At 43.1% G+C, this 21,246-nt stretch overlaps 2 protein-coding genes across 8 annotated transcripts in view; both read right to left on the reverse strand.

The window, feature by feature from the left end:
- akap7 (A-kinase anchoring protein 7) overlaps positions 1–7,786 on the reverse strand; it is a 148,074-nt gene extending 140,288 nt beyond the window's left edge. For 2 of the 3 annotated variants that reach the window (XM_079525448.1, XM_079525447.1), the window contains exons 1-4: positions 7,518–7,786; positions 6,587–6,787; positions 3,983–4,108; positions 2,553–2,763 (exon numbers count right to left, since the gene is read on the reverse strand). In XM_079525448.1, the coding sequence (XP_079381574.1) occupies positions 2,553–2,763; positions 3,983–4,108; positions 6,587–6,763 (514 nt within the window). In that variant the 5' untranslated portion in view covers positions 6,764–6,787; positions 7,518–7,786. The remainder of the gene's footprint in view (positions 1–2,552; positions 2,764–3,982; positions 4,109–6,586; positions 6,788–7,517) is intronic. The other variant, XM_079525449.1, reaches the window with a different exon arrangement.
- Positions 7,787–8,668: 882 nt separating this feature from the next.
- The window catches only part of LOC306941219 (uncharacterized protein), a 165,351-nt gene continuing 152,773 nt past the window's right edge, over positions 8,669–21,246 (reverse strand). For 3 of the 5 annotated variants that reach the window (XM_079526541.1, XM_079526543.1, XM_079526540.1), the window contains 8 exons: positions 19,190–19,247; positions 17,225–17,362; positions 16,704–16,778; positions 16,116–16,190; positions 14,903–15,115; positions 12,992–13,222; positions 11,342–11,536; positions 8,669–10,299 (listed from right to left, as the gene is read on the reverse strand). In XM_079526541.1, the coding sequence (XP_079382667.1) occupies positions 10,055–10,299; positions 11,342–11,536; positions 12,992–13,222; positions 14,903–15,115; positions 16,116–16,190; positions 16,704–16,778; positions 17,225–17,362; positions 19,190–19,247 (1,230 nt within the window). In that variant the 3' untranslated portion in view covers positions 8,669–10,054. The remainder of the gene's footprint in view (positions 10,300–11,341; positions 11,537–12,991; positions 13,223–14,902; positions 15,116–16,115; positions 16,191–16,703; positions 16,779–17,224; positions 17,363–19,189; positions 19,248–21,246) is intronic. The other 2 variants (XM_079526542.1, XM_079526539.1) reach the window with 2 other exon arrangements.

Here is a 21,246-nt window from a genome sequence, read left to right on the forward strand (position 1 = left end):
TGTGTGTCTCTACAAAGCCATGGGGGCAAACTCTCCCTCTCGAGGAAAACAGAAAACAACATTTGATTACCGGCAATAATCCCTCCTAAACAGTCATGCGTTGCAGCAACACTATTCACAATGTTTGGGGTTGTTTAACATTCACTTTGGAATGGTTTAAAATGGTGTTACATATTCGCAATTATTTGAGATAACCGCAATTCTTTTTTTTGCATAATCTTCAAATGTTTCCATGTTGCAATTGAAAAAGGTCCATACATTTCCAAACATAAAAAAAAAAAACAGAGCTACAAGGAGACGTGTTATTTGTCATACTGCATCTGCCCTGTGCAATCTGTGATTATGAAACAGAAATACAAATCGTAACGCTCCAATGTTCAACACACACACACACACACACACACACACACACACACACACACACACACACACACACACACACACACACACACACACACACACACACACACACACACACACACACACACACACACACACACACACACACACACACACACACACACACACACACACACACACACACACTCGTGTGCGACAATGAATCGTTAAACTTAACCCATTTAGACCCGAGGCGTAGAAGCAAGAATTTGAGTTAAAAACTTTCTGAAACTACATTCAACGATTTGCGCCACATATTCACGATTTTTCAAAAATAGCAGATCTACAAGCTCGTAGCGCGGCACTCTGTGGGGGACTGTGGTGGCTATTTTGGTGGTGGAAAAACCATTAGTCTGGAACCCCCGGAGAGCGCTCTTGTTGTGTGTCATCTCCCATGATGCTGCAGCTCGTGACGGGCCATGTGTGAGGGATATGACACTGGCTAAAAGGCCCAACCATGTGTGTGTGAGGGCAAGGCTAGATTACTTGATTTATTTTATTTACCGAATCATAGGCATAAGACACTAGCTCCTGGCCCTAGCCATGTGTGAGGGGTAAGACACTAGCTCCAGGCCCTACGGTACTATTTCGTCAGTGCCTTACCCCTAATCCCTAAACTTCTTTGCCTTTTTTTTTAATATATATATTTTGAAAAACATTTTAAAATTCTCAGTCCTACTGAGATTTCTTTTTTTACAAGTAATGTAAAGTATATAAGTGAACAGGTACAGCACGTCATTATCAGACTTAGTTTTATCCTTCAACCTTTTGTTTATTGTTTATTATTTGTTTTGTAGCAATTTGTAGCAATTGTACAAATATTAAACCTTAATTTTCGAATGTTTAAGCATCTAATCATGTATGTGTTACTTAAGACCATTTTGGACACAATAGACAATTTTGCATCGAGGCGCCCAGATGTCCAAGGTGCCTATACCTATCATGTTACCGTTGAATCAGACTTGAATACCGACTCCTCCAGAGTTTAAGAGCTAGAGTTTAAGAGCTAACGGAAACAGAACAGTTTGCTTTGTTCATCCATGCTGCCTGCAGTCATGTTGAAGACAAACAGCGGAATGACATAACGCTAGTTCTGCTAACTCACATCCTAGTTCACTCACTGTGTGATCACCTAGCCCTAATCGAGTAGAATATAATCCCCATCCCCATAATCCATACCGTTCCACACTAATGTAATGTACAGCCACACCACGTCACACTGCTCAATCCTCACACAGAGAGAGAGAGCGAGAGGGGTCGGCTTTGGTACCGTATGAGAGGCGAGCATGGAATCCTCTTCGCGTTTGAGTTAAGGACGCGCTGTGATTGGCCAGTCTCCACTTTGAGTGGCTGTCGGGGCACGCTCTCGCCAGAACATGATTTATTTGATTCTGTCCATATGGGGTTGCAACTCTAACGGGGCTGAGTTGGCTAAGCGAACTTCGCAACGTTCGCGATGGTGTCTCTCGTGGCTTAAAGTCAGTCATACAAATTAGCCAAAAGTTGGATTGAGACATACAGCTCCCCTCCATCACGGTCTAAAACTGTACTTTAACCCATTTAGGCCTGACGTCGAAATAAGAAAAATGTTCGCTCTGAAAGAATATATATTCAAAGATTTGTGCCGCATTTTCACGATTTTTCAAAAATAGCAGACCTACAAGCTTGTAGATCTGCTATTTGTCAATAGCTAAATTATAACAATGTTTAAAACACCAAAAGGGGTTCCCGCCTAAAATGGGTTAACCCCTACTACTAGTAGGATTTGGGCGTGGCCATTTACTCAAACACGAAGAGGATTCCATGCTTGTGTATGAGAGAGACAATATACAGTAACAGAGGCAAGGGGGCCTTGTCCTGAAAATATGTGCAAATCCTTGAATAAATTTGTTTTAATTGAACATTTGGGAACAACTACAATCTTTATTTCTGGGGGTCCTGGGAACAAAATATGTTGAGATGAGGGTCCGCAGCCAAAGACATCATTTTGGGGGTCCTTCAAATGAAAAGGTTTGAGCACCACTGATATAGAAACATTTGTTTTACTGTTTAAAACTGTTAGGATTCAGCAGAATTTTTTTAGAACCGACCTCTGGTCTTAAAAAAAGAAGATGAAGGCCAGGGGGGGAAAACATGAAGTGAGTGTTACTCGCCATGTGTGGTGGTGGTGGTGGTGATGGGTTCCGTCTCTTGTGTCTCGTTGCTAATTGGATCCACCTGGCCAGGGGTCATCATCCTCATCATCACCCTCACATCCTCATCCTCCATCCCGCTCTCTTCCCGTCTGTCCAGACCTTCATCACAGTCTTCATCACAGGCAGCAGCAACCACGGCCTCACGGGAGACACCGTCACACTTGGACAGCTAATGACGAGAGGAGAAATGTGTGGCTTTATGGCAACGAACTGTCCACACACTCACTGACAGAACAAGGACATATCATGGACAGGCCTGTCACGGAATAACTGCAATTATTTGAGATCATCACAATTATTTTTTGCACAATCGCTTCCTTGTTGAAATGTTTTCAAACAACGTGTCGCATTGCAACTTGGTAAATGGTAAATGGTGCTTTACATAGATTGTGCATTACATTGTTGTACATTACATTTACCCATTCATACACCGATTGCGGCGGAAGCCATGCAAGGTACCAACCAGCACATCGGGAGCAATTTGGGGTTCAGTGTCTTGCCCAAGGACACTTCGACATGTAGACAGGAGGAGCCGGGATTCGAACCGCCGACCCATGGATCATTGGACGACCTGCTCTACCTCCTGAGCCACAGTCGCCCACTTGTAGGAAGGTGAAGGTTTGAAAATGACCGGGGTAAACATATAAAGATAATATATTAAAGGTACATTCAGTGATTTCACTTAATTCAACTATCACTTATTTTTTCTTATTTTTTGGATAATCCTCCCTACTATAAAGTGTGCTGACCATATAAGGAGTTCCTCCCTGTCCCCAGTGAGCCCCTGGGGTCAAAAAACCCTAGTTTCGTTTTGGGCTTTGGGTGGCAAAGCTTTCATCCAATCAGGATGAGAGGTGCCTTCCTCCAATCATGATCGAGTGTGGCTGGCATTAGTGCGCGTGTTGTTGGTCTGTTGTACTTCCCCCACTGTAGAGCGTGTGCATGTGCACATCTTGTTACCGGGTGGACCGTTTTTTTTCTCCAAATCACTGAATGCTCCTTTAAATATGTCATGTTGCATCCACACGGGCAGATGTAAAGATACCATACATTTTCAATGGAAGCCAGCGACATGAAAGTACAAAGATACATCCGACGTTTGTAGCTGCTGAAAACAATAAGTTGAGCTGGTTTCAACTTCAGTCACAAAGCTACAAATATGCAGTGTACTGTAGCTTTGCAACTTTGTATCTTTTGCCTCTGCCAGTGTTAACGCAGCATAAGTCACTATCACTCACTAATATTTGTAATATTTAGGTTATGTATATCTGCCCTGTACGACAAAAAACAACCAATTTAATCGTTAATCGCAATTATTTGTGACAATGAATATGTGGTGTAAAATGTCCTAATGATGACTGACAGCCCAAGTGTGGAGCGCCCATCACCTGGTCCTCCTCGTCCATCACTCGGGCCTCTGTGGTGACATCTTGACCAGCGGCGGCGGCGGTCACAGCAGCCATGTCAGAGGAGACGATGGCAGGATGCATCACGTCACTCTCTGCCAGTGTCAGCTAGGGAGGGGAGTGGGGACCATTATGAAGATTAGATTGCAATAAACCCATTTAGACCTGAAGACGATTCTAGAAATGTCCTCTAAATCCTGACAGTTTTCTGAGAAACCCATGTTTCTGTCAGTCATTCTCAAACATTTTCATGTCAAGGACCCCCAAAAATATATGAAATTGGCCGCCAACCCCCATCTGAAAATATGTTGTTCCAGGGACCCCATCTGAAAATATGTTGTTCCAGGGACCCCCCCCCCCCAGAAGCAAAGATTTGATTTAAAAATGTTCGTTCTGAAAGAATATATATTCAAAGATTTACATTTTCACGATTTTTCAAAAATAGCAGACCTACAAGTCCATAGCGCTATGAACTTGTAGGCTACGAGAGAACGAGGCACGCTTTGATTCTTCCGGTTTGGTAAATGGTGCATTTATATAGCGCCTTTATCCAAGGTGCTTTACATAGATTGTGCATTACATTCACCCACACATTCATACACCGAACGTGGCGGAAACCATGCAAGGCACCAACCAGCACATCAGGAGCAATTAGGGGTTCAGTGTCTTGCTCAAGGACACTTCGACACTAACTCTGGGGGAGCCTAGGTTCGAACTGGCAACCACCGCAGCTGGGGGAAATAAGGAAGTACATGTACCAGGTTGATGGTTCCGGCCTGATGACTACAAAACAATGACTACAACACAATGACTACAACATGACGTAACGATATCATCCGCTACCGAGCGGATCACACGGCAGTTTTGTAACACAGACCAGACCTCGTGTCACCAGGCTTTGCACCTCGGAGGGGAAAAAAAATCATGTTGTAGTCACTGATTTGTAGTCATCAGGCAGGAAACCACATTGGCGGAATAAGAAGTACCCATTCATAGTACTGATTCCGCCTTGTGCTTTCCTGACAGACGACTACAAATCATTGACTACAACATGACGAAAGTTATCATCCGCACCCGACCGGATCATAAACCCCGAAATGGAAGCCCAGGCTAGGAGACCCCTACTACTGGTCCTTGAGGGGCTCCCCAGCTAAATGGTTGATAGTAAGAAACCCAATGGACCATATTACGGGTCTGTAACCAACTCTGAGTGTTGCGGTGGGTCCATTTGGTTTCATTTCTAGACTCTCAGAGTTATGGAGGACCGTTCTGGGGGGGGGGGGGGGTCCTGCGTTTGAGAGCATCTAAGTTGCTTGTCGCTTTGTTTTTAGACTGATAGGTTATTTGTTTACCTTTGATATTAGATGACCATTTAACTATGCATGTATTACCTCATGTTGCCCTTGCTTACTCTAAATTGTTCTGGATTAATAGTGTCTGCTAAATGCCTACATTTTAAATTAAATATATGTAAATGTACGGTATGCTAGCTGTCAGCCTACTAAATTGAGTCCAATACTTGATATAGGCCTACTGCATATGGCAATAGGGACTGTATGGAATTACGCCATTTCTAGGGCTATAGAGATTTAAGTGCTGACATAATTAGTGTGGTTGCCCTAACAGGGCAACCAGACTATTGTTATTGTACATTTGGATACTTTGCCGCACTACTCCTCCCACAGTTTTTGCCGCACACACTCGAGCCATATGTCAAATCGACCGGCTTCATCGGGAATCGTGTGCTTGTATTTTGCTAAGAGATCCGTTGTATAGTTTAATTGATGATTAATTAATTAGTTCTCCATAGACTTATAATGGGGAAGCCCACTTTATGTTTTGGCTTATAACTCTTGAACCATAGGTTGTAAAATCAAAATTATTTTTGCCCTGGATTCCTTGGGTCATGACGCATCTCCATATAGGCCACGCCCATTTGCGTCAGGATATATTTTCCGCCATTTTGAATTTTCTTCAAAACACACTTTTATTTTCTGATTCTACAGATTTTGTCCGAATCTCACAGAAATCGGTACACATGATCTCTGGACCTATCGGACCGCGTTTACATTTTTTTCAGATTTTTTGAAAAAAAAATTGTCCGTATCGTTTGGCCTTAATCGTCGTCCGAAGTTAGTGGGACGGGCCTATTTTACAAAAAAATGCCTAAAATCACGAACGGAATGTCCAATCCATCCCAAATTTGAATCAGATGTCCCGGGTGGTTTAATCAACCAAAAGCCAAAAGTGATTCCATTTTCATCCATAGGGGGCGCCGCAAATGCGAAAACATTTACCGTTTCTTGCAGAAAAATGATTTTTGAGGAGATAAATCCCCTTACGCATTACTTACGCATGATCGCAGGGGTGACGCGACATTGTAATTGGCTGGCAATATCAGTGGGAGGGGCATATGTAAGCCACTGCGGCAACCACACTTTGCATTTTTTTTTTAAATTGCGACCTTTCTAGTTACATTACATTGCAATTTTGCATTATTACAATATCACATATATTACCAGGGATTGCACAATGCAATGAAAAGGCAAGGTCGTCAAAAAATATATAAGCACAATTGGAGCATACCTCGACTTTACTCCCGTGTGTGGGTATCTTCACTGGACTTAACTGGGTAAGAGTCATGAAGCACACTTTAGACAGCAGTCTGGGGGTTAATGTCTGCTCACACAAAACGGCACAGGATCTTGTTCTCAACAATATGCACGTGGACGTCACCCGCAGAACGCGACCCAACAACAGCATGTCAGTCACACCGACAAGTGTGCCCTAATTAACACGAAATGTGTCACAAACACACACACACACAACATAAACACAAACATGCATTTTAGCTTAGCAACACAATGCTAGCTGCAGCCTGCAGCAGCAGCTAATGTTGACCTACTTTTATGAGGGGAAACTATAGTACTGTGTGTCTAATACTCTCCATCAGAGATCAATGCAAAGTGTTCAGTTATAGTTATCGATGAGCACAACATGATAATGGTTCTCAAAGTGGGGTCCGGGCCGGGACCTATTCCATAATACGGCCTTGAGGGAGTATAAACTACACTATAAGTAGCCTACAGGGTCCATGCTAAATGAATGGAGAGGAGTTCATTTCAACACTTTTTAAGCCATGTTTTAGTATACAGCTGATCTATACAAGCTCACACATCTACATGAGTGGATGTGAGCATACTGCTTTTTGAAAAACTATGGAGGGGTCAGCAGCAACCAAATAATGGACACATAATTATGGGTCTGTATAACTTGAGTGTACAAATGGAAAATGTGGTTCATTTTCATCAAATGTGGTTCATGTTGACGTTATGTGGCCTACCTAATACATAGCAAAATAGGAGTTTGGTTGGGAGCATATATCTAAATTGCTTAACAGTTTAAGTTTGAGAATCTATATTGTGCTATAAATTGATAGTCTACTACATATAGTAGTAGGCCTATGGGAATATATGTACTATGAAGAATGCTTTAATGCAGAATTAAAGGAACCCACCTGCTGTCTCGGGTCAGTTGAATTCCCTTCCCAGCTGGATGAACGGTGTTAATCTATCATAATCTGTCTACAACATGTGAGCTTTCAAGGAATAAAGTCCATTGGAGCAGAAAGTCAGTCCAGGGACACGTACCACGTCTCGTTTTGAAGCGGTCGGTCGGTGTTCCGTTGGGAAAATAGACCCGTTAAAATAACCGTTGGTGACAGATCGAGATGTCATGTGTTCACTCACTCATTCAGAGTCGGTCAGTCACTTTACCATGGTGACATTCCGGAAGAAACGGAACGCAGTCTCAGTCTGTGTGACCGTTTGTAAACAAACCATATAACTAGACAGGACAGACTCTGAGCCGTAGTGACAGAGTTATGTCGGTAGATGGCAGCCGTGTTACACTGTTTCAACCTCGTCATATTTTCACCCTAGGCTCACACAGGTTTTGCAGGTGTAAATACTAAAGAGCAAAACCTTTTGCAGGTGTACTGTAAATACTAAATAGCAAAACCTTTGGCAGGTGTTCTTTTTATTTGTAATTTGTGTTAAATGGAAGAACAATAGAAATAGAACGAAATTATAATAATGAAACAATTCAGATTAAAAAAATAATATGAGTGCTGTAAAATAAAAAACGAAAAAGCAGACATTACATGCATGCACATCACATAATTATGGGATGAAGCAGGTAAAAAAGCAGCATAACCTATTACACACGATTAAAAATAGCAGCAGATAATATTAGCAGCATTAGGCGCCCTATAGCATCAAAGCAATGGCATTCTTTTTTTGTGAACCATTATGTCAAGCACCCGATAATACGGATTTGTTTTATTTTATTTTAAACAGTGATTTAGAGGTGGGGGCATAACCATTGTTATTTACATGCTGTGCATTTACAGCATTAACAAACACAAATCCTATATGAAGTTTATTTGACTGGAGTCCCTCAGGTGTATTCACCAAATATAGCTTATCTACAAGCTCACAAGGCATCGCAATGCACCCTGTTGTGAGCTTGTAGATCTACTATTTTTTTGGCAAATGTTTGCCCCAATAATAGGAAAGCTATGGTTGAAGTAGTTCGATTACACGTTGACGAGAGGTTTGGGTAGTATAACTTCATTAGATCACAATATGCTTTATTGTCAGTGTTTATTCACATCAGTGTGCAGTTACAGCATTAATCAACAGAGTATATCCTGTCCAACAGTGTGGCGCTTCAGATGATACCCCCTATAGAAACAGACAAATTCAAGCTCTTACATTATTGTTTTCGAGTAAGTTGTAAAACGGTCCTACTGACATACATATATTTATTCCCCTCTACGTTTTATCCGAGCCCTGCTCAAATCTACTCGATTACATCCATGAGAACATGATACGCAATGGCATTATATGATAAAACAAATTAAGACGTCCCTAAAGAGCCAAGTAGAAGAACATTTTAACCACTTAAACCAGGCCTATACTTAGTTGACAGTATTTGTATGGGCTTCCACTAAATATCTTAATACAGTCTAGAGGGAACATCTGCCAAAAAGCTATATTTTTGGCCCCATAATGCTGAGTAATGCACCCGGAAGGGGCCATTTGGAACCCCCTCAAGGAACCATGCATGAGGGTCCCTGGACCCCACTTTGAGACCCTCGGGTGTAGCAGTGTTTCCCGTGAGCCAACATTAGGTAACACCTAAGAGGAAGAGGCCCAATTTCTTTCCAATATGGCTGCTGTGCATAGAGCCTACTACTGTATTATGGGCTAATCCGCTGACTGGTTTCAAGGAAGAAGAAAACAAAGAATAATGAAGTGAATTTATTTCCCTTTTAACTGCAACCAATGTTGTCTCTACCACATCATTTCTGTGCCATTGTACATCTCTATACACACGTACGCAGATGTTTCTGATTACGAAAGGAAGGTCCAATCTATAAAAGATCATACAGTAAAATTATCCAATCGTGTGTAGTTAATGTGGTTAACTACTTAAACCCTATATATTCCACTACATATAGTCACAGCCTGGAAAGGCTGAGCACCACTGCTGTAGGTTACAGCAAAATAAAAATAAAAAAGGAAGATTCAATAAAAAATAAATTAAAAAAAGTGTACAGATTACAGAAAGTGTTAAAGTGATGTTTTATGTGGCCACATTATTTATGGTTCATTACGTATACCTGGTTTTTACCTTAGCACCCCCCACCTGAACTCGCCCACAGCTGTTGGGTTAGGGGAGGCGAGGATTTTAGTGTGTCACTAAAGCAGTGTATTTTTGATTGGGCCTTTTGACTCAAAGGCTTTCAGCTTTCAAGAAGAATCCAAAAATACACAGAGAAGACATATTTGAATATTCTAGCCACACCCGGGCGTCTATTAGTGTAATGTTAACTCCATAGACACATACAAAACAGAAAAAGTTAGAAAAAAAAGAAAAAAAAAGAAAAGAAGAAGCTCCTGAGTTTATCATTTACCACCAGCAAACCATCTGAAAACACCACCGCCGCCGCCACCACCTTTGGTTTTGCCAGAGCTACCTCCACCATAGCTAACATAATACACACTGGGCAACGGGGCTCACAACACTGCTGTGCTTCAGCAACGCGTCGCGCAGCTGTGCCACCGCCTGCTCGTTAAACGCGCACGTCAGCAGGCCGGGCACGGTCTCGTGGTAGAGCACGTTGACAAAGTCCCAGCCACGGTCGCTGCCCACTGTGCCCAGGGACTGCACGATGTTCGGGTAATTGACGTCCTGCGTGTGATGCATCACTACCAGGATGACGGCCGCCCCTCCTGAGAAGACGAAAGAGAGAGAGAGAGAGAGAAACCATGACCGAGATAAACTAAGTAACTAGAATTTGAGTACATAGGGCTGTCACAATTATGACATTTTACATGATGATGAATTGTCAAACAAATAATTGCGATTAACGATTTAATTGTGTTTTTGAACACTAAAGCCCTAACCACACCAAAGGGTGCGGTTTGGGCCATTGAATTCCATGTGTTGAATCACTTGGGACAACGTGGGACGACGTGCGTCAACGTGCAACAGGACATATCACACCACAGGGACAACGCTTAAAACCGTCTCGACCCTTTGGTGTGGTTAGGGCTTAAGACAAAATGGTAATGGTATAACATAGCCTAGTCACAGCAAAATCTGGCAACACTAGATTAGCTGCAGTAGTGTACTAGGGCAGAGGTGAACAGATAATGAATTGAAGCAGCACAGAGCACACAAAGAAAAACAACCCACTGGTGTGGTTTGGGCTTTAGGTTATGCCGGGTTTTTCTGTGATGTCCGTAATTCCATTCCACTCGCTCTCTAGGAATTGATTTATTGTATGGATGGAACAAAACACTAACCTTTCTGTATCTTTTTTTATTTTTTTGCCATCAAGTTATGTGGAATATGCACACAGAATTACAGATACAGAGTCAATGCAAGTACTTATTCTTTTACAACCCTAACCTCAGTAACTACTGTATGCCTCCACCTAACTTTAACCATAACCTCAGTAAAACTATGCCTAACCTTAACCTTAACCTGAGTAAAACTTTGCCTGCCAGGAAGCCAATCAGGTAGGGTGGGTCTTCTTATAACCTTGGTGGAATCCATCATTTTGCATCCATGAAGCCAATGGGTTGAGTTTTTTGACTCGCATGAATTCATACACACATGCTTATGTGATAACGAGATATGTTGAATTAACTCTGAATCTCGCTGTGCAGGAGGAGAATGCAACAGACAGATGGCGAGTGAAATTCAATAATTCCGTAAAACTAATTGGACGGATTAAAACTAAATAAAACAAAGCGTATATGCTATTACCTGGGATGACGTCTTTCAGTAATGCCTCAATGTCTGTCATGTGGCACGTCTTCAATGGGCAGAAGAAGATGACGACCCTCGGGCCGCTGTCGGTCTTGTGAAGTCCACCCAGCTGCCACACGCGTTCCAACAGAGTGTTGTGACAGTCTAAGGTTTCACCTGTTACATTCACGTGGAGCCTCACCGCAACGCTTTCTGAAAATGGAACACTGTTTCAGGGAGACACATTTGGAGGTAGTACCAAAGCTACCGTACATTTCATCGCTGTCAAGCAGACATTTCTTAACTCTGTATTCAAACTTTTAGTTTTTTCGCAAATTTAGGCCCTTCTTGATCACACTACACGTCACACAAAAGCATCAAAAGTAGGAGATCGGCAAGCTCGAAAACGTGGCGCGAAGCGACGCGTGTTGAGCGTGTAAATCTACTTTAAAACTCCTACAGTGTGTAGGGGCCATTCATTGCAAATGACCTTACCTTGACCGTGGAACTGACGCTCGACCGGGGCACACAAATCAACACTCAAACTTGCGGGTCGGGATGACAAAAGTAATGTAACATTTCGTTGCATAAATAGGTGAAATTCTAAAGGCAAAATTACATTCAATCATACTAAAATATCGATATCAATTAATGATGCTAACCTTTCAAATAGAAAATAAGACTTTTGCTTCATGAATAAAAGTCTACAAAATAACAATAACAATAACATCAAATTCTGACCCCAATCGACCAAACGTTTATGGGCCGGCCCAAAATGTATAAGAGAAATACATTTCAACTGCTCCTAGCTATCAACACTATCATTACACCGATCAAGAAAATAATTAAATGCAAAAAAAAAAGAATTGCCTAATCATTTGCCTCCAAAATCCTAGTTTTGGTGAGGAGGGTAATTTGCCCGTGGGAGTCACAGATCAAACACACTGACCAGACCTTAGGCCTCCTGCACTCCCAGAAGTTTACAGTAACTCTATGAGTGTACTGTACAAACACTGGGCAGAGAGAGACCCATCTTTGGGTCGCAGACCAATTGTTATGGAAGTAAATATCAGGGGTTTATTTTCCTTTTCCTACATTGAAAAATATATATGTTACAATAGTTAAAACTAACTATGCCTCAACCTAACCTTAACCCTAGCCTTAACCTCAGTCAAATTATATGCCTGCCACGAAGCTAACACGGGTAGGGCGGGTCTATGGTGTTTTGTACTTTTACTGTAGTCTGTAGACAGGGCCGGCTGCATGATGAAATGACTGAGGGGTCAATTGAGATTTATGAGGGGGCAAAAAAACATCATATTGCATTGTTAAATCAAGCAGGCAGTGGCAGTTCTAGGACTCAGGTAGTCCTACGCAAGATTCTAATGATAGCGCTGCACCGCCAGGGGGGGTTGGGGGGGCGTGCCCCCCTGGGCTCCAGATTTTCTTTTAAATTTGGGATGAAAATGCTTCAATCTGGTGCACTTTCAGATAAAAAATGAAGAGGCTAGGTCTATAAAGAACTACACACATCATATTAGATTATTATCATTACTGTGCTATTATTGCCATTTGCCAACATCAGCAGTAGGCTACAAAACAAAACATTGGATAGGGCAGGGGTGGGCAACTTTGATGATGGAGAGGGCCACTATATTTCAAACTCACTCGAGACAGCAACGGGGCTCACAACAGGGCTCACAACACTGCTGTGCTTCAACAACATGCCGTGCAGCTGTGCCACCGCCTGCACATTAGATGCGCACGTCAGCAGGCCGGGCACGGTCTCGTGGTAGAGTACGTTGACAAAGTCCCAGCGGCAGTCGGCGCCCAGCGACGCCGCGATGTAATCGACGTTGTGCGTGTGATGCATCACTACCAGGATGACGGCCGCCCCTCCTGAGAAGACGAAAGAGAGAAAGAGAGAGAGAGAGAGAGAGAGACAGAGAGAGAAACCATGACCGAGATAAACTAAGTAACTATAGTAGAATTTGAGTACATAGGGCTGTCACAATTATGACATTTTACATGATGATAAATTGTCAAACAAATAATTGCGATTAACAATTTAATTGTGTTTTTTGAACACTAAAGCCTTAACCACACCAAAAGGTCACCATGCAGCTCCTTGGGTCCAAACGGTTGCAAGGGGTTGCATGGTGACACTTTGGTGCGGTTTGGGCCATTGAATTCCATGTGTTGAATCACTTAGGACAAAGTGGGACGACGTCAGCCCATTCGACTGGTATCATGTATTGAATCGGCGAAATCATCCGTTATCAGCACGTTTGAAAGGTGCCAAAATGTCCATACTGGCATCCTCACTGTTCAGTATGTCATTATCTGCGATTGTAGCATTGTCATTATCACTGATGTCCTGACGGAGGCGCGCCGTGTCTGGTGGCCATGAGCTACGTGAGGCACCGCCGAGCGAGGCGCTAGCCGAGCGAGTCGCCGTGCCCAGCGTTGCGAAGGCCACCAGACCCGACTCAGCGCCGCCCGAGTTACATCCTGATAGGCAGAGAATAGTATATATTAGTAGCTCCTAGTTCCATGCACCGACAATAGTTGGAAATGACACGTCCACCAGGGGGAAACCTTGACCAGGCTATGTGGTGAGGATGCCAGTATGGACATTTTGGCACCATTCAAACGTGCTGATAACGGATGATTTTGCCGTTCCAATGCAGAGATAACGGTCGAATCCGCTGACGACGTACGTCAACGTGCAACAGGACATATCCCGCCTCGACCCTTTGGTGTGGTTAGGGCTTAAGACAAAATGGTAATGGTAAAACAGCCTAGTCACAGCAAAATCTGGCAACACTAAATTAGCTGCAGTAGTGTACTAGGGCAGAGGAGAACAGATAATGAATTGAAGCAGCACAGAGCACACAAAGAAAAACGACCCACTGGTGTGGTTTGGGCTTTAGGTTATGCTGGGTTTTTCTGTGATGTCCGTAATTCCATTCCACTCGCTCTCTAGGAATGCATTTATTGTATGGATGGAACAAAACACTAACCTTTCTGTATCTTTTTTTTTTTTTTTTTTGCCATCAAGTTATGTGGAATATGCACAAAGAATTACAGATACAGGTCAATGCAAGTACTTATTATTTTACAACCCTAACCTCAGTACCTACTGTATGCCTCCACCTAACCTTAACCATAACCTCAGTAAAACTATGCCTAACCTTAACCTTAACCTGAGTAAAACTTTGCCTGCCAGGAAGCCAATCAGGGAGGGGAGTTCCAGACCCACAGGAACGCACCCAGGGTGCCAGCCCGATTCCGGCGAGCCGCCCCGCGTCCGAAACTCTACTGTACTGTACTGTCACTGTACTGTACTGTACTGTACTGGCACACCCGAAATCACCATATATACAGTTAATATGTGCGTGTGTGTGTTTGTGTGTGTTAGGTTGCACACAGGTGGTGAAAAACAACCATGCTGTTTTCGTGCTCAGACGCACCCAGCCAGCCACCCAGCCACCCACACACAAAGTCACTTAAGAAAGTGGTTGCACCACTTAAAAAAAAAAAGAAAAGAAAAAGAAAACAAAGCGTATATGCTATTACCTGTGACAACGTCTTTCATTGCTGCCTCAATGTCTGTCATGTGGCGCGTCTTCACCGGGCAGAAGACGATGACGACCTTCGGGCCGCTGTCGGTCTCGTCTACGTGAAGTCCACCCAGCTGCCTCATGCGTTGCAACAGAGTGCTGTGACAGTTGAAGGTTTCACCTTTAACAATCACTTGGACACTCACCGTGCGCTGAGCTGCGACGCTTCCTGAAAATGGAACACTGTTTCAGGGAGACACATTTGGAGGTAGTACCAAACCTACCGTACATTTCATCGCTGTCAAGCAGACATTTCTTAACTCTATTCAAACTTTTAGTTTTTTCGCAAATTTAGGCCCTTCTTGATCACACTACACGTCACACAAAAGCATCAAAAGTAGGAGATCGGCAAGCTCGAAAACGTGGCGCGAAGCGACGCGTGTTGAGCGTGTAGATATACTTTTGCTATTTTCGAATTTGAATCCTTTGGAGGTTTGGAGGTTTCAATCCGACAGAGAGGATTTACATCCATTTCAAGTTTATCACCGAATTTACCCTGGGTAAAAACCCCATGTGAAGAAAGTTACCCTGGGTAAAAACCCCACATTGCAGATAGTTTTTTTTAACACTTTCAGCGCTGCCTGGTGTTCATTTGAAATTACTGCAGGCAGCCAGGGCATAATGTGTATTTTTTTTTTTTTTTCAAAGTTAACAGCCTTTATTTAATACAACGCCAACATGTTTAGATCTGAATCAGTCTTCATCATTTTTTTTTGTAAACTTTATTTTTACATTTCTTCACATGACAATACACATGTATGCAAGAAAACACACAAACATATACAACCCCCCGAGCAGCACCCGACATGTCTTAGTTTTCACCACAAGCAGTAAGAAATCACTATTTACATCTTAAACGTCGGGCAGTTTGGACTAAAACAACAACTTTGGAGTATTTTTCGGAGAAAACAAGCAGCAAAGAAACAACAATGAGTGGATCCTTATGGGAGGCGCGCACATTGATCCTCTGATGGGAAGAACGTAGGCGCTGTCTAGCAGCCTGGGCAGCACGAAAGGTTAGTTCTGAGCTGTGGCTGCTTGGTATTGATATAAACCTTACAACCCGCCATCTGACGGGTTCAGCGACCTCCAGGGTTAAATCTGAACCCGTCATCTGACGGGTTCCGAAGCGTTTTGGCGTCCATCGTGTTAATTGCAAATGACCTTACCTTGACCGTGGAACTGACTCTTGACCAAAGGGGCACACCTTGTCTCAAAATCAACACTCGAACTTGCTGGTTGAGCTGAAAAAAGTAATGTAACATTTTGTTTTGCATAAATGGGTACAATTCTAAAGGCAAAATTGCATTCAATCCTACTAAAATATCAATCTCACTTAATGATGCTAACCTTTCAAAGTAAAGTTGCTTCACGACTAAGTCTTCAAAATAACATAATAATTTGTTTTCACCACAAGCAGTAAGAAATCACTATTTACATCTGAACGTCGGGCAGTTTGGACTAAAACAACAACTTTGGAGTCTTTTTCGGAGAAAACAAGCAGCAAAGAAACAACAATGAGTGGATCCTTATGGGAGGCGCGAACATTGATCCTCTGATGGGAAGAACGTAGGCGCTGTCTAGCAGCCTGGGCAGCACGAAAGGTTAGTTCTGAGCTTTGGCTGCTTGGTATTGATATAAACCTTACAACCCCCCATCTGACAGGTTCAGCAACCTCCAGGGTTAAATCTGAACCCGTCATCTGACGGGTTCCGAAGCGTTTTGGCGTCCATCGTGTTAATTGCAAATGACCTTACCTTGACCGTGGAACTGACTCTTGACCAAAGGGGCACACCTTGTCTCAAAATCAACACTCAAACTTGCTGGTTGAGCTGAAAAAAGTAATGTAACATTTTGTTTTGCATAAATGGGTACAATTCTAAAGGCAAAATTGCATTCAATCCTACTAAAATATCAATCTCACTTAATGATGCTAACCTTTCAAAGTAATGTTGCTTCACGACTAAGTCTTCAAAATAACATAATAATTTGTTTGCATAAATGGGTGAAATTGTCCTCCTGTCTCAAATTTAAAGGCAGAATTACATTCAATCCTACTAAAATATCAACCATACTTAATTATGCTAACCTGGCCCGGATGGCTAGGGTAGCAGTCCGGGCACCTAGGCTGCTGCCTGACAGTGTGTCGCAGGTTCGAATCCTGACGACCTTTGCCACATCTCTCTCTCCCCATTTCCTGTCAGCAAGAAGCCTACTGTCCTATCAATAAAGACATAAAATCCCCCAAATAAATCGTAAAAAATGAAAAGATCCTAACTTTTCTCTTGCTTTTCGGCGTACTCCTCAAACAGGCCAATGTGCGCTTTGAGGAAGGAGTTGACACTTTCCACTTTGGTTTCCATGTCCTTCAAGATAACCTGGTAGTCATCCAGGAAGCAATTCTTAGTGAGGGCCGCTGGAGAGGAGCAGAGAGAGAGAGACAGAAAAATAGAAACACAGAACATGACAGGAAACGGAACACATTTCAGTTCAGCCAGATAACTCAGTAGTGTAGTGTAGTCTACCGTTATACGCTACAGTATATGTAGCATGCCGTGCCAACGTTTTTGGGGAAAAATAGCGTATACCGCCTGCAAATCATTTCAACCATTGACCACGCGTGAGCGTATATAGCCTATACGTGCACATGCCGCACAGGGTATAATTCATTATGGAATTCCGTCTGAAAAAAACTAGGTTACAGCACTGAGATAACTCTAGATAGATTGAAAACAAATACATTGTAAATAAATACATGTGTGAATATAATATCCCCCCCCCCCCCCCCCCCCCCTCTCTTCATTGCTGGTGCTGGGAGCAAACAGAATGATGCATACATACAGCCTTCAGTGACACTGAACGACAGTGAGTGTACTGTGAATAGGACACCAAATTTGTCACATAATTGATTAAAGGAAAAAAAAATCTCACAACTGAAACGTTTTGAATCATTTTGAAACAGACTGAAATGGCCATCACGCACGCACGCACACACGCACACACACACACAGCCGCCTTGGATAAATTTGCTATATAAATGCACCATTTACCATTCACACACACACACACACACACACACACACACACACACACACACACACACACACACAGGTTCTACAATGTAGAACCTGTACATCTACATGTTCTACATACTGCCAGACCAGGTGAAAATGCAGATGGATGCAAGTCTAACCCCTTCAAATGCTCAAAATCTTAAAATGATAACTGAAAATAGCCTATCTACGAGCTCTCAATTGAGATCTCATTGAGCAACATGCTTCCATAGAAGACATGCGAAGACATGGAAGCTTCCATGGAATCCAAATGACTTGAAAATGAGGGCCTGCCGCTCAACTGTCATCTGAGTTGAAATAAAAGGTAAAATGAAATGAAATTGTTGAAATTAAGTCGTAGCCACTGAGAACTTTAATCTGTGTGGTCTGCTGGCTTGCTCCTGTGAGCTGTGCGTGCCGCCAGTAAAGAAAAACGTTTTTGATTGACTATCGATCTATATCGATCTGGAGAGGGAAGTCTGGAGCACTCTGGTGGAGCTGTTGCCCCCACGACCCGACTACGGATAAGCGGTTGAAGATGGATGGATGGATGGATGGATGGATGGATGGATGGATATCGATCTATAGGTGTATTGCAATGCTCAGGAAGGTTCCCAGTTCAATCCCGGGCTCCCCCTGAGTTTGTCCTTGAGCAAGACTCTGAACCCCTAATTGCTCGCAATGAACAAGTTGGTTGCATGGTTTCCTCTGCCATCGGTGTATGAATGTGTGGGTGAATGTAATGCACAATCTATGTAAAGCGCCTTGGATAAAGGTGCTATATAAATGCACCATTTACAGAGAACAACAGCCAAGTCCCATAATATTGGCAGAGGAAACCATGCAAGGCACCAACCTGCTCACCGGGAGCAATTATGGATTCACTAACTCTGGGGGAGTTAACTCAACCCCTGAGCCACTGCCGCCACACGTGAGCGTGTAGATCAGCTATTTTCCACGACAAAATGTAACTCCTCGGCCTCGGAAAAGTTTGATAACCACTGGTTCACAGAATTAAACCACAAAGCAACCCAAAGAAAGGAGAGGTGGATATTATTGAGAGTTTGAGATTAGGAGAAAGTACAAGTAAAGAAAACAGCACAATTCATGATCTCTGCACTTAGGAAATACACACATAGTCTATGAGTGTAATAGCTGCTTAATGAAAGATGTACTGTATTAGACGTTACCTTTATAATCATCTGGGATGAACAGCTCCCTTAAGACAGCGTTTAATGGCTTCACATTCTACAATAGAACACAAAACAGAACACGCACATAAATGTACAGAAATGCAGTTTTGCACACACGTGACTCCATCATCGGTGCTACCCGTAGTAGCACTTGCCCTCGACCACCTTACAGGCGTATGCAAAGGCTAAACGTATGTAATTTAGATAGCATTTTATGTAGACAGCACTCTATAGTGTATACACATAGTTTAATTATAGATATTCAACTGTTAGACGGATGTTAGGTTCTTAGCTTACATATGATTCTTGATAACTATGTTTTATGTATTACCATGTGTTGTTCTTGCTTACTGTAAATCGCTCTGGATTAAGAGCGTCTGCTAAATGCCCAAATTGTAAATTGTCACAGTATACAGTCACAGGTGCCAGTCAGACCGCATTCTGCAGCTGGCATCTGAACGTTCCAGGTGGAAACCATTCCATGGTCTATCTATTCGTATTGGCATTGTCCAGTCGTACTGCTGGACCTATCTCATATATATATATATATATATATATATATATATATATATATATATTTCTGTGAACGGAAATGACAGCTTTCCGTTAACCGGATTTCAGGAGGTGTAGTTAAAGACTCTATAAGTCTGGCTACGCAAATCTAGGGATAGGGTTAGTAATGGGGCGAGTCGTACCAACGTGGCGTCGGAATAATGACGCTCGCTGACCCCACACAGACAGGGGACAGAGCTGTATGATGTCATAAGAGAGTGGGCACAGACCTGTATGAGGTCATAGAGAGGGGACACAGACCTGTATGAGGTCATAGAGGGGACACAGACCTGTATGAGGTCATAGAGAGGGGACACAGACCTGTATGAGGTCATAGAGAGGGGACACAGACCTAAATGAGGTCATAGAGAGGGGACACAGACCTGTATGAGGTCATAGAGAGGGGACACAGACCTGTATGAGGTCATAGAGAGGGGACACAGACCTGTATGAGGTCATAGAGAGGGGACACATACCCGTCATATTATATTGCGTTCACACCATAGAGTATTAAAAGGATAGAGACTGAACGAGAGCGACAGCCCCGCCCCCCCGCTATTCATTTCAGTGGATGTTGCTCAGTGGCGTTTTGAAGCACCCGGAAGAACCGTCTACTTCCGTGTTTTTTTGATTTGGACACCAAATTTGGTGTCCAAAATGCGGAAGTGCAAACGGGCGCTCAATGTTAAAGCACAGCTGCACAGGGTTTCCTCGTCATAACTCCACGGGTCCGCCTGCAGTCCCCGTTCTTACCACTAGGGCCGAGCGCCTCAACATTGGAGAGCTTCACTGGGGGCTTGGTTCACACGGGCAGATGAAACGATGCAGTCTACCATTCATTGTCAATGGAAGCCAGCTGTAGAATGACCAAGGAATACTGGTAACTTTATAAACCGAGTTCCATTTATTAAACACAATGTACAGCTCTTAGTTGTGTAGCAACTACACCAGTGTGAATGATAATAACAACCGGCTCGCGCATGCGTGGTATATCATTACCACTACCGTGGCTGCCGAGGCACATACAGAGCGAGCATTGGGTGAATGCTCTACATCCCTCTTCTTTAGCTTACAGTGTACACAACAAATAACTGTATTCAATTGTGAACAGTCCACAGTGATACTTCAGTATTCAAAGTTTCAAACTGCCTGTGTCATGGAGATAATAGCAAATAATAAATGCAACAATAACAGTAACAGTCTCTTTTTTTTTTTTTTTTTTTTTTAACCTTGTACAAAGCGTGAGAAAAAAATGCACCAAACAGTGCGTGGCCCACAAGGCTATCCACAGTCCAATATTCAGTCCTTAATTCAGTCCTTGTATTTGGGGTTTGGCCTAACCGCGCGACCAAAGCGTGTTGTGTATGGGCACTTACCAGCATGTGCGGGCAGTGGAGCTACGGGTACCTGGGCTGGGGGTGGTTCAGTGTCCATAGTCTCTCGTGTCTCTCTGTAGAGAGGAGGTGCTTCACCGACGGCTGGGTCGAAGGGCTGCAAGTCGG

The sequence above is a fragment of the Electrona antarctica genome (assembly GCF_951216825.1).
Source record: "Electrona antarctica genome assembly, chromosome: 17".
NCBI lineage: Eukaryota > Metazoa > Chordata > Actinopteri > Myctophiformes > Myctophidae > Electrona > Electrona antarctica.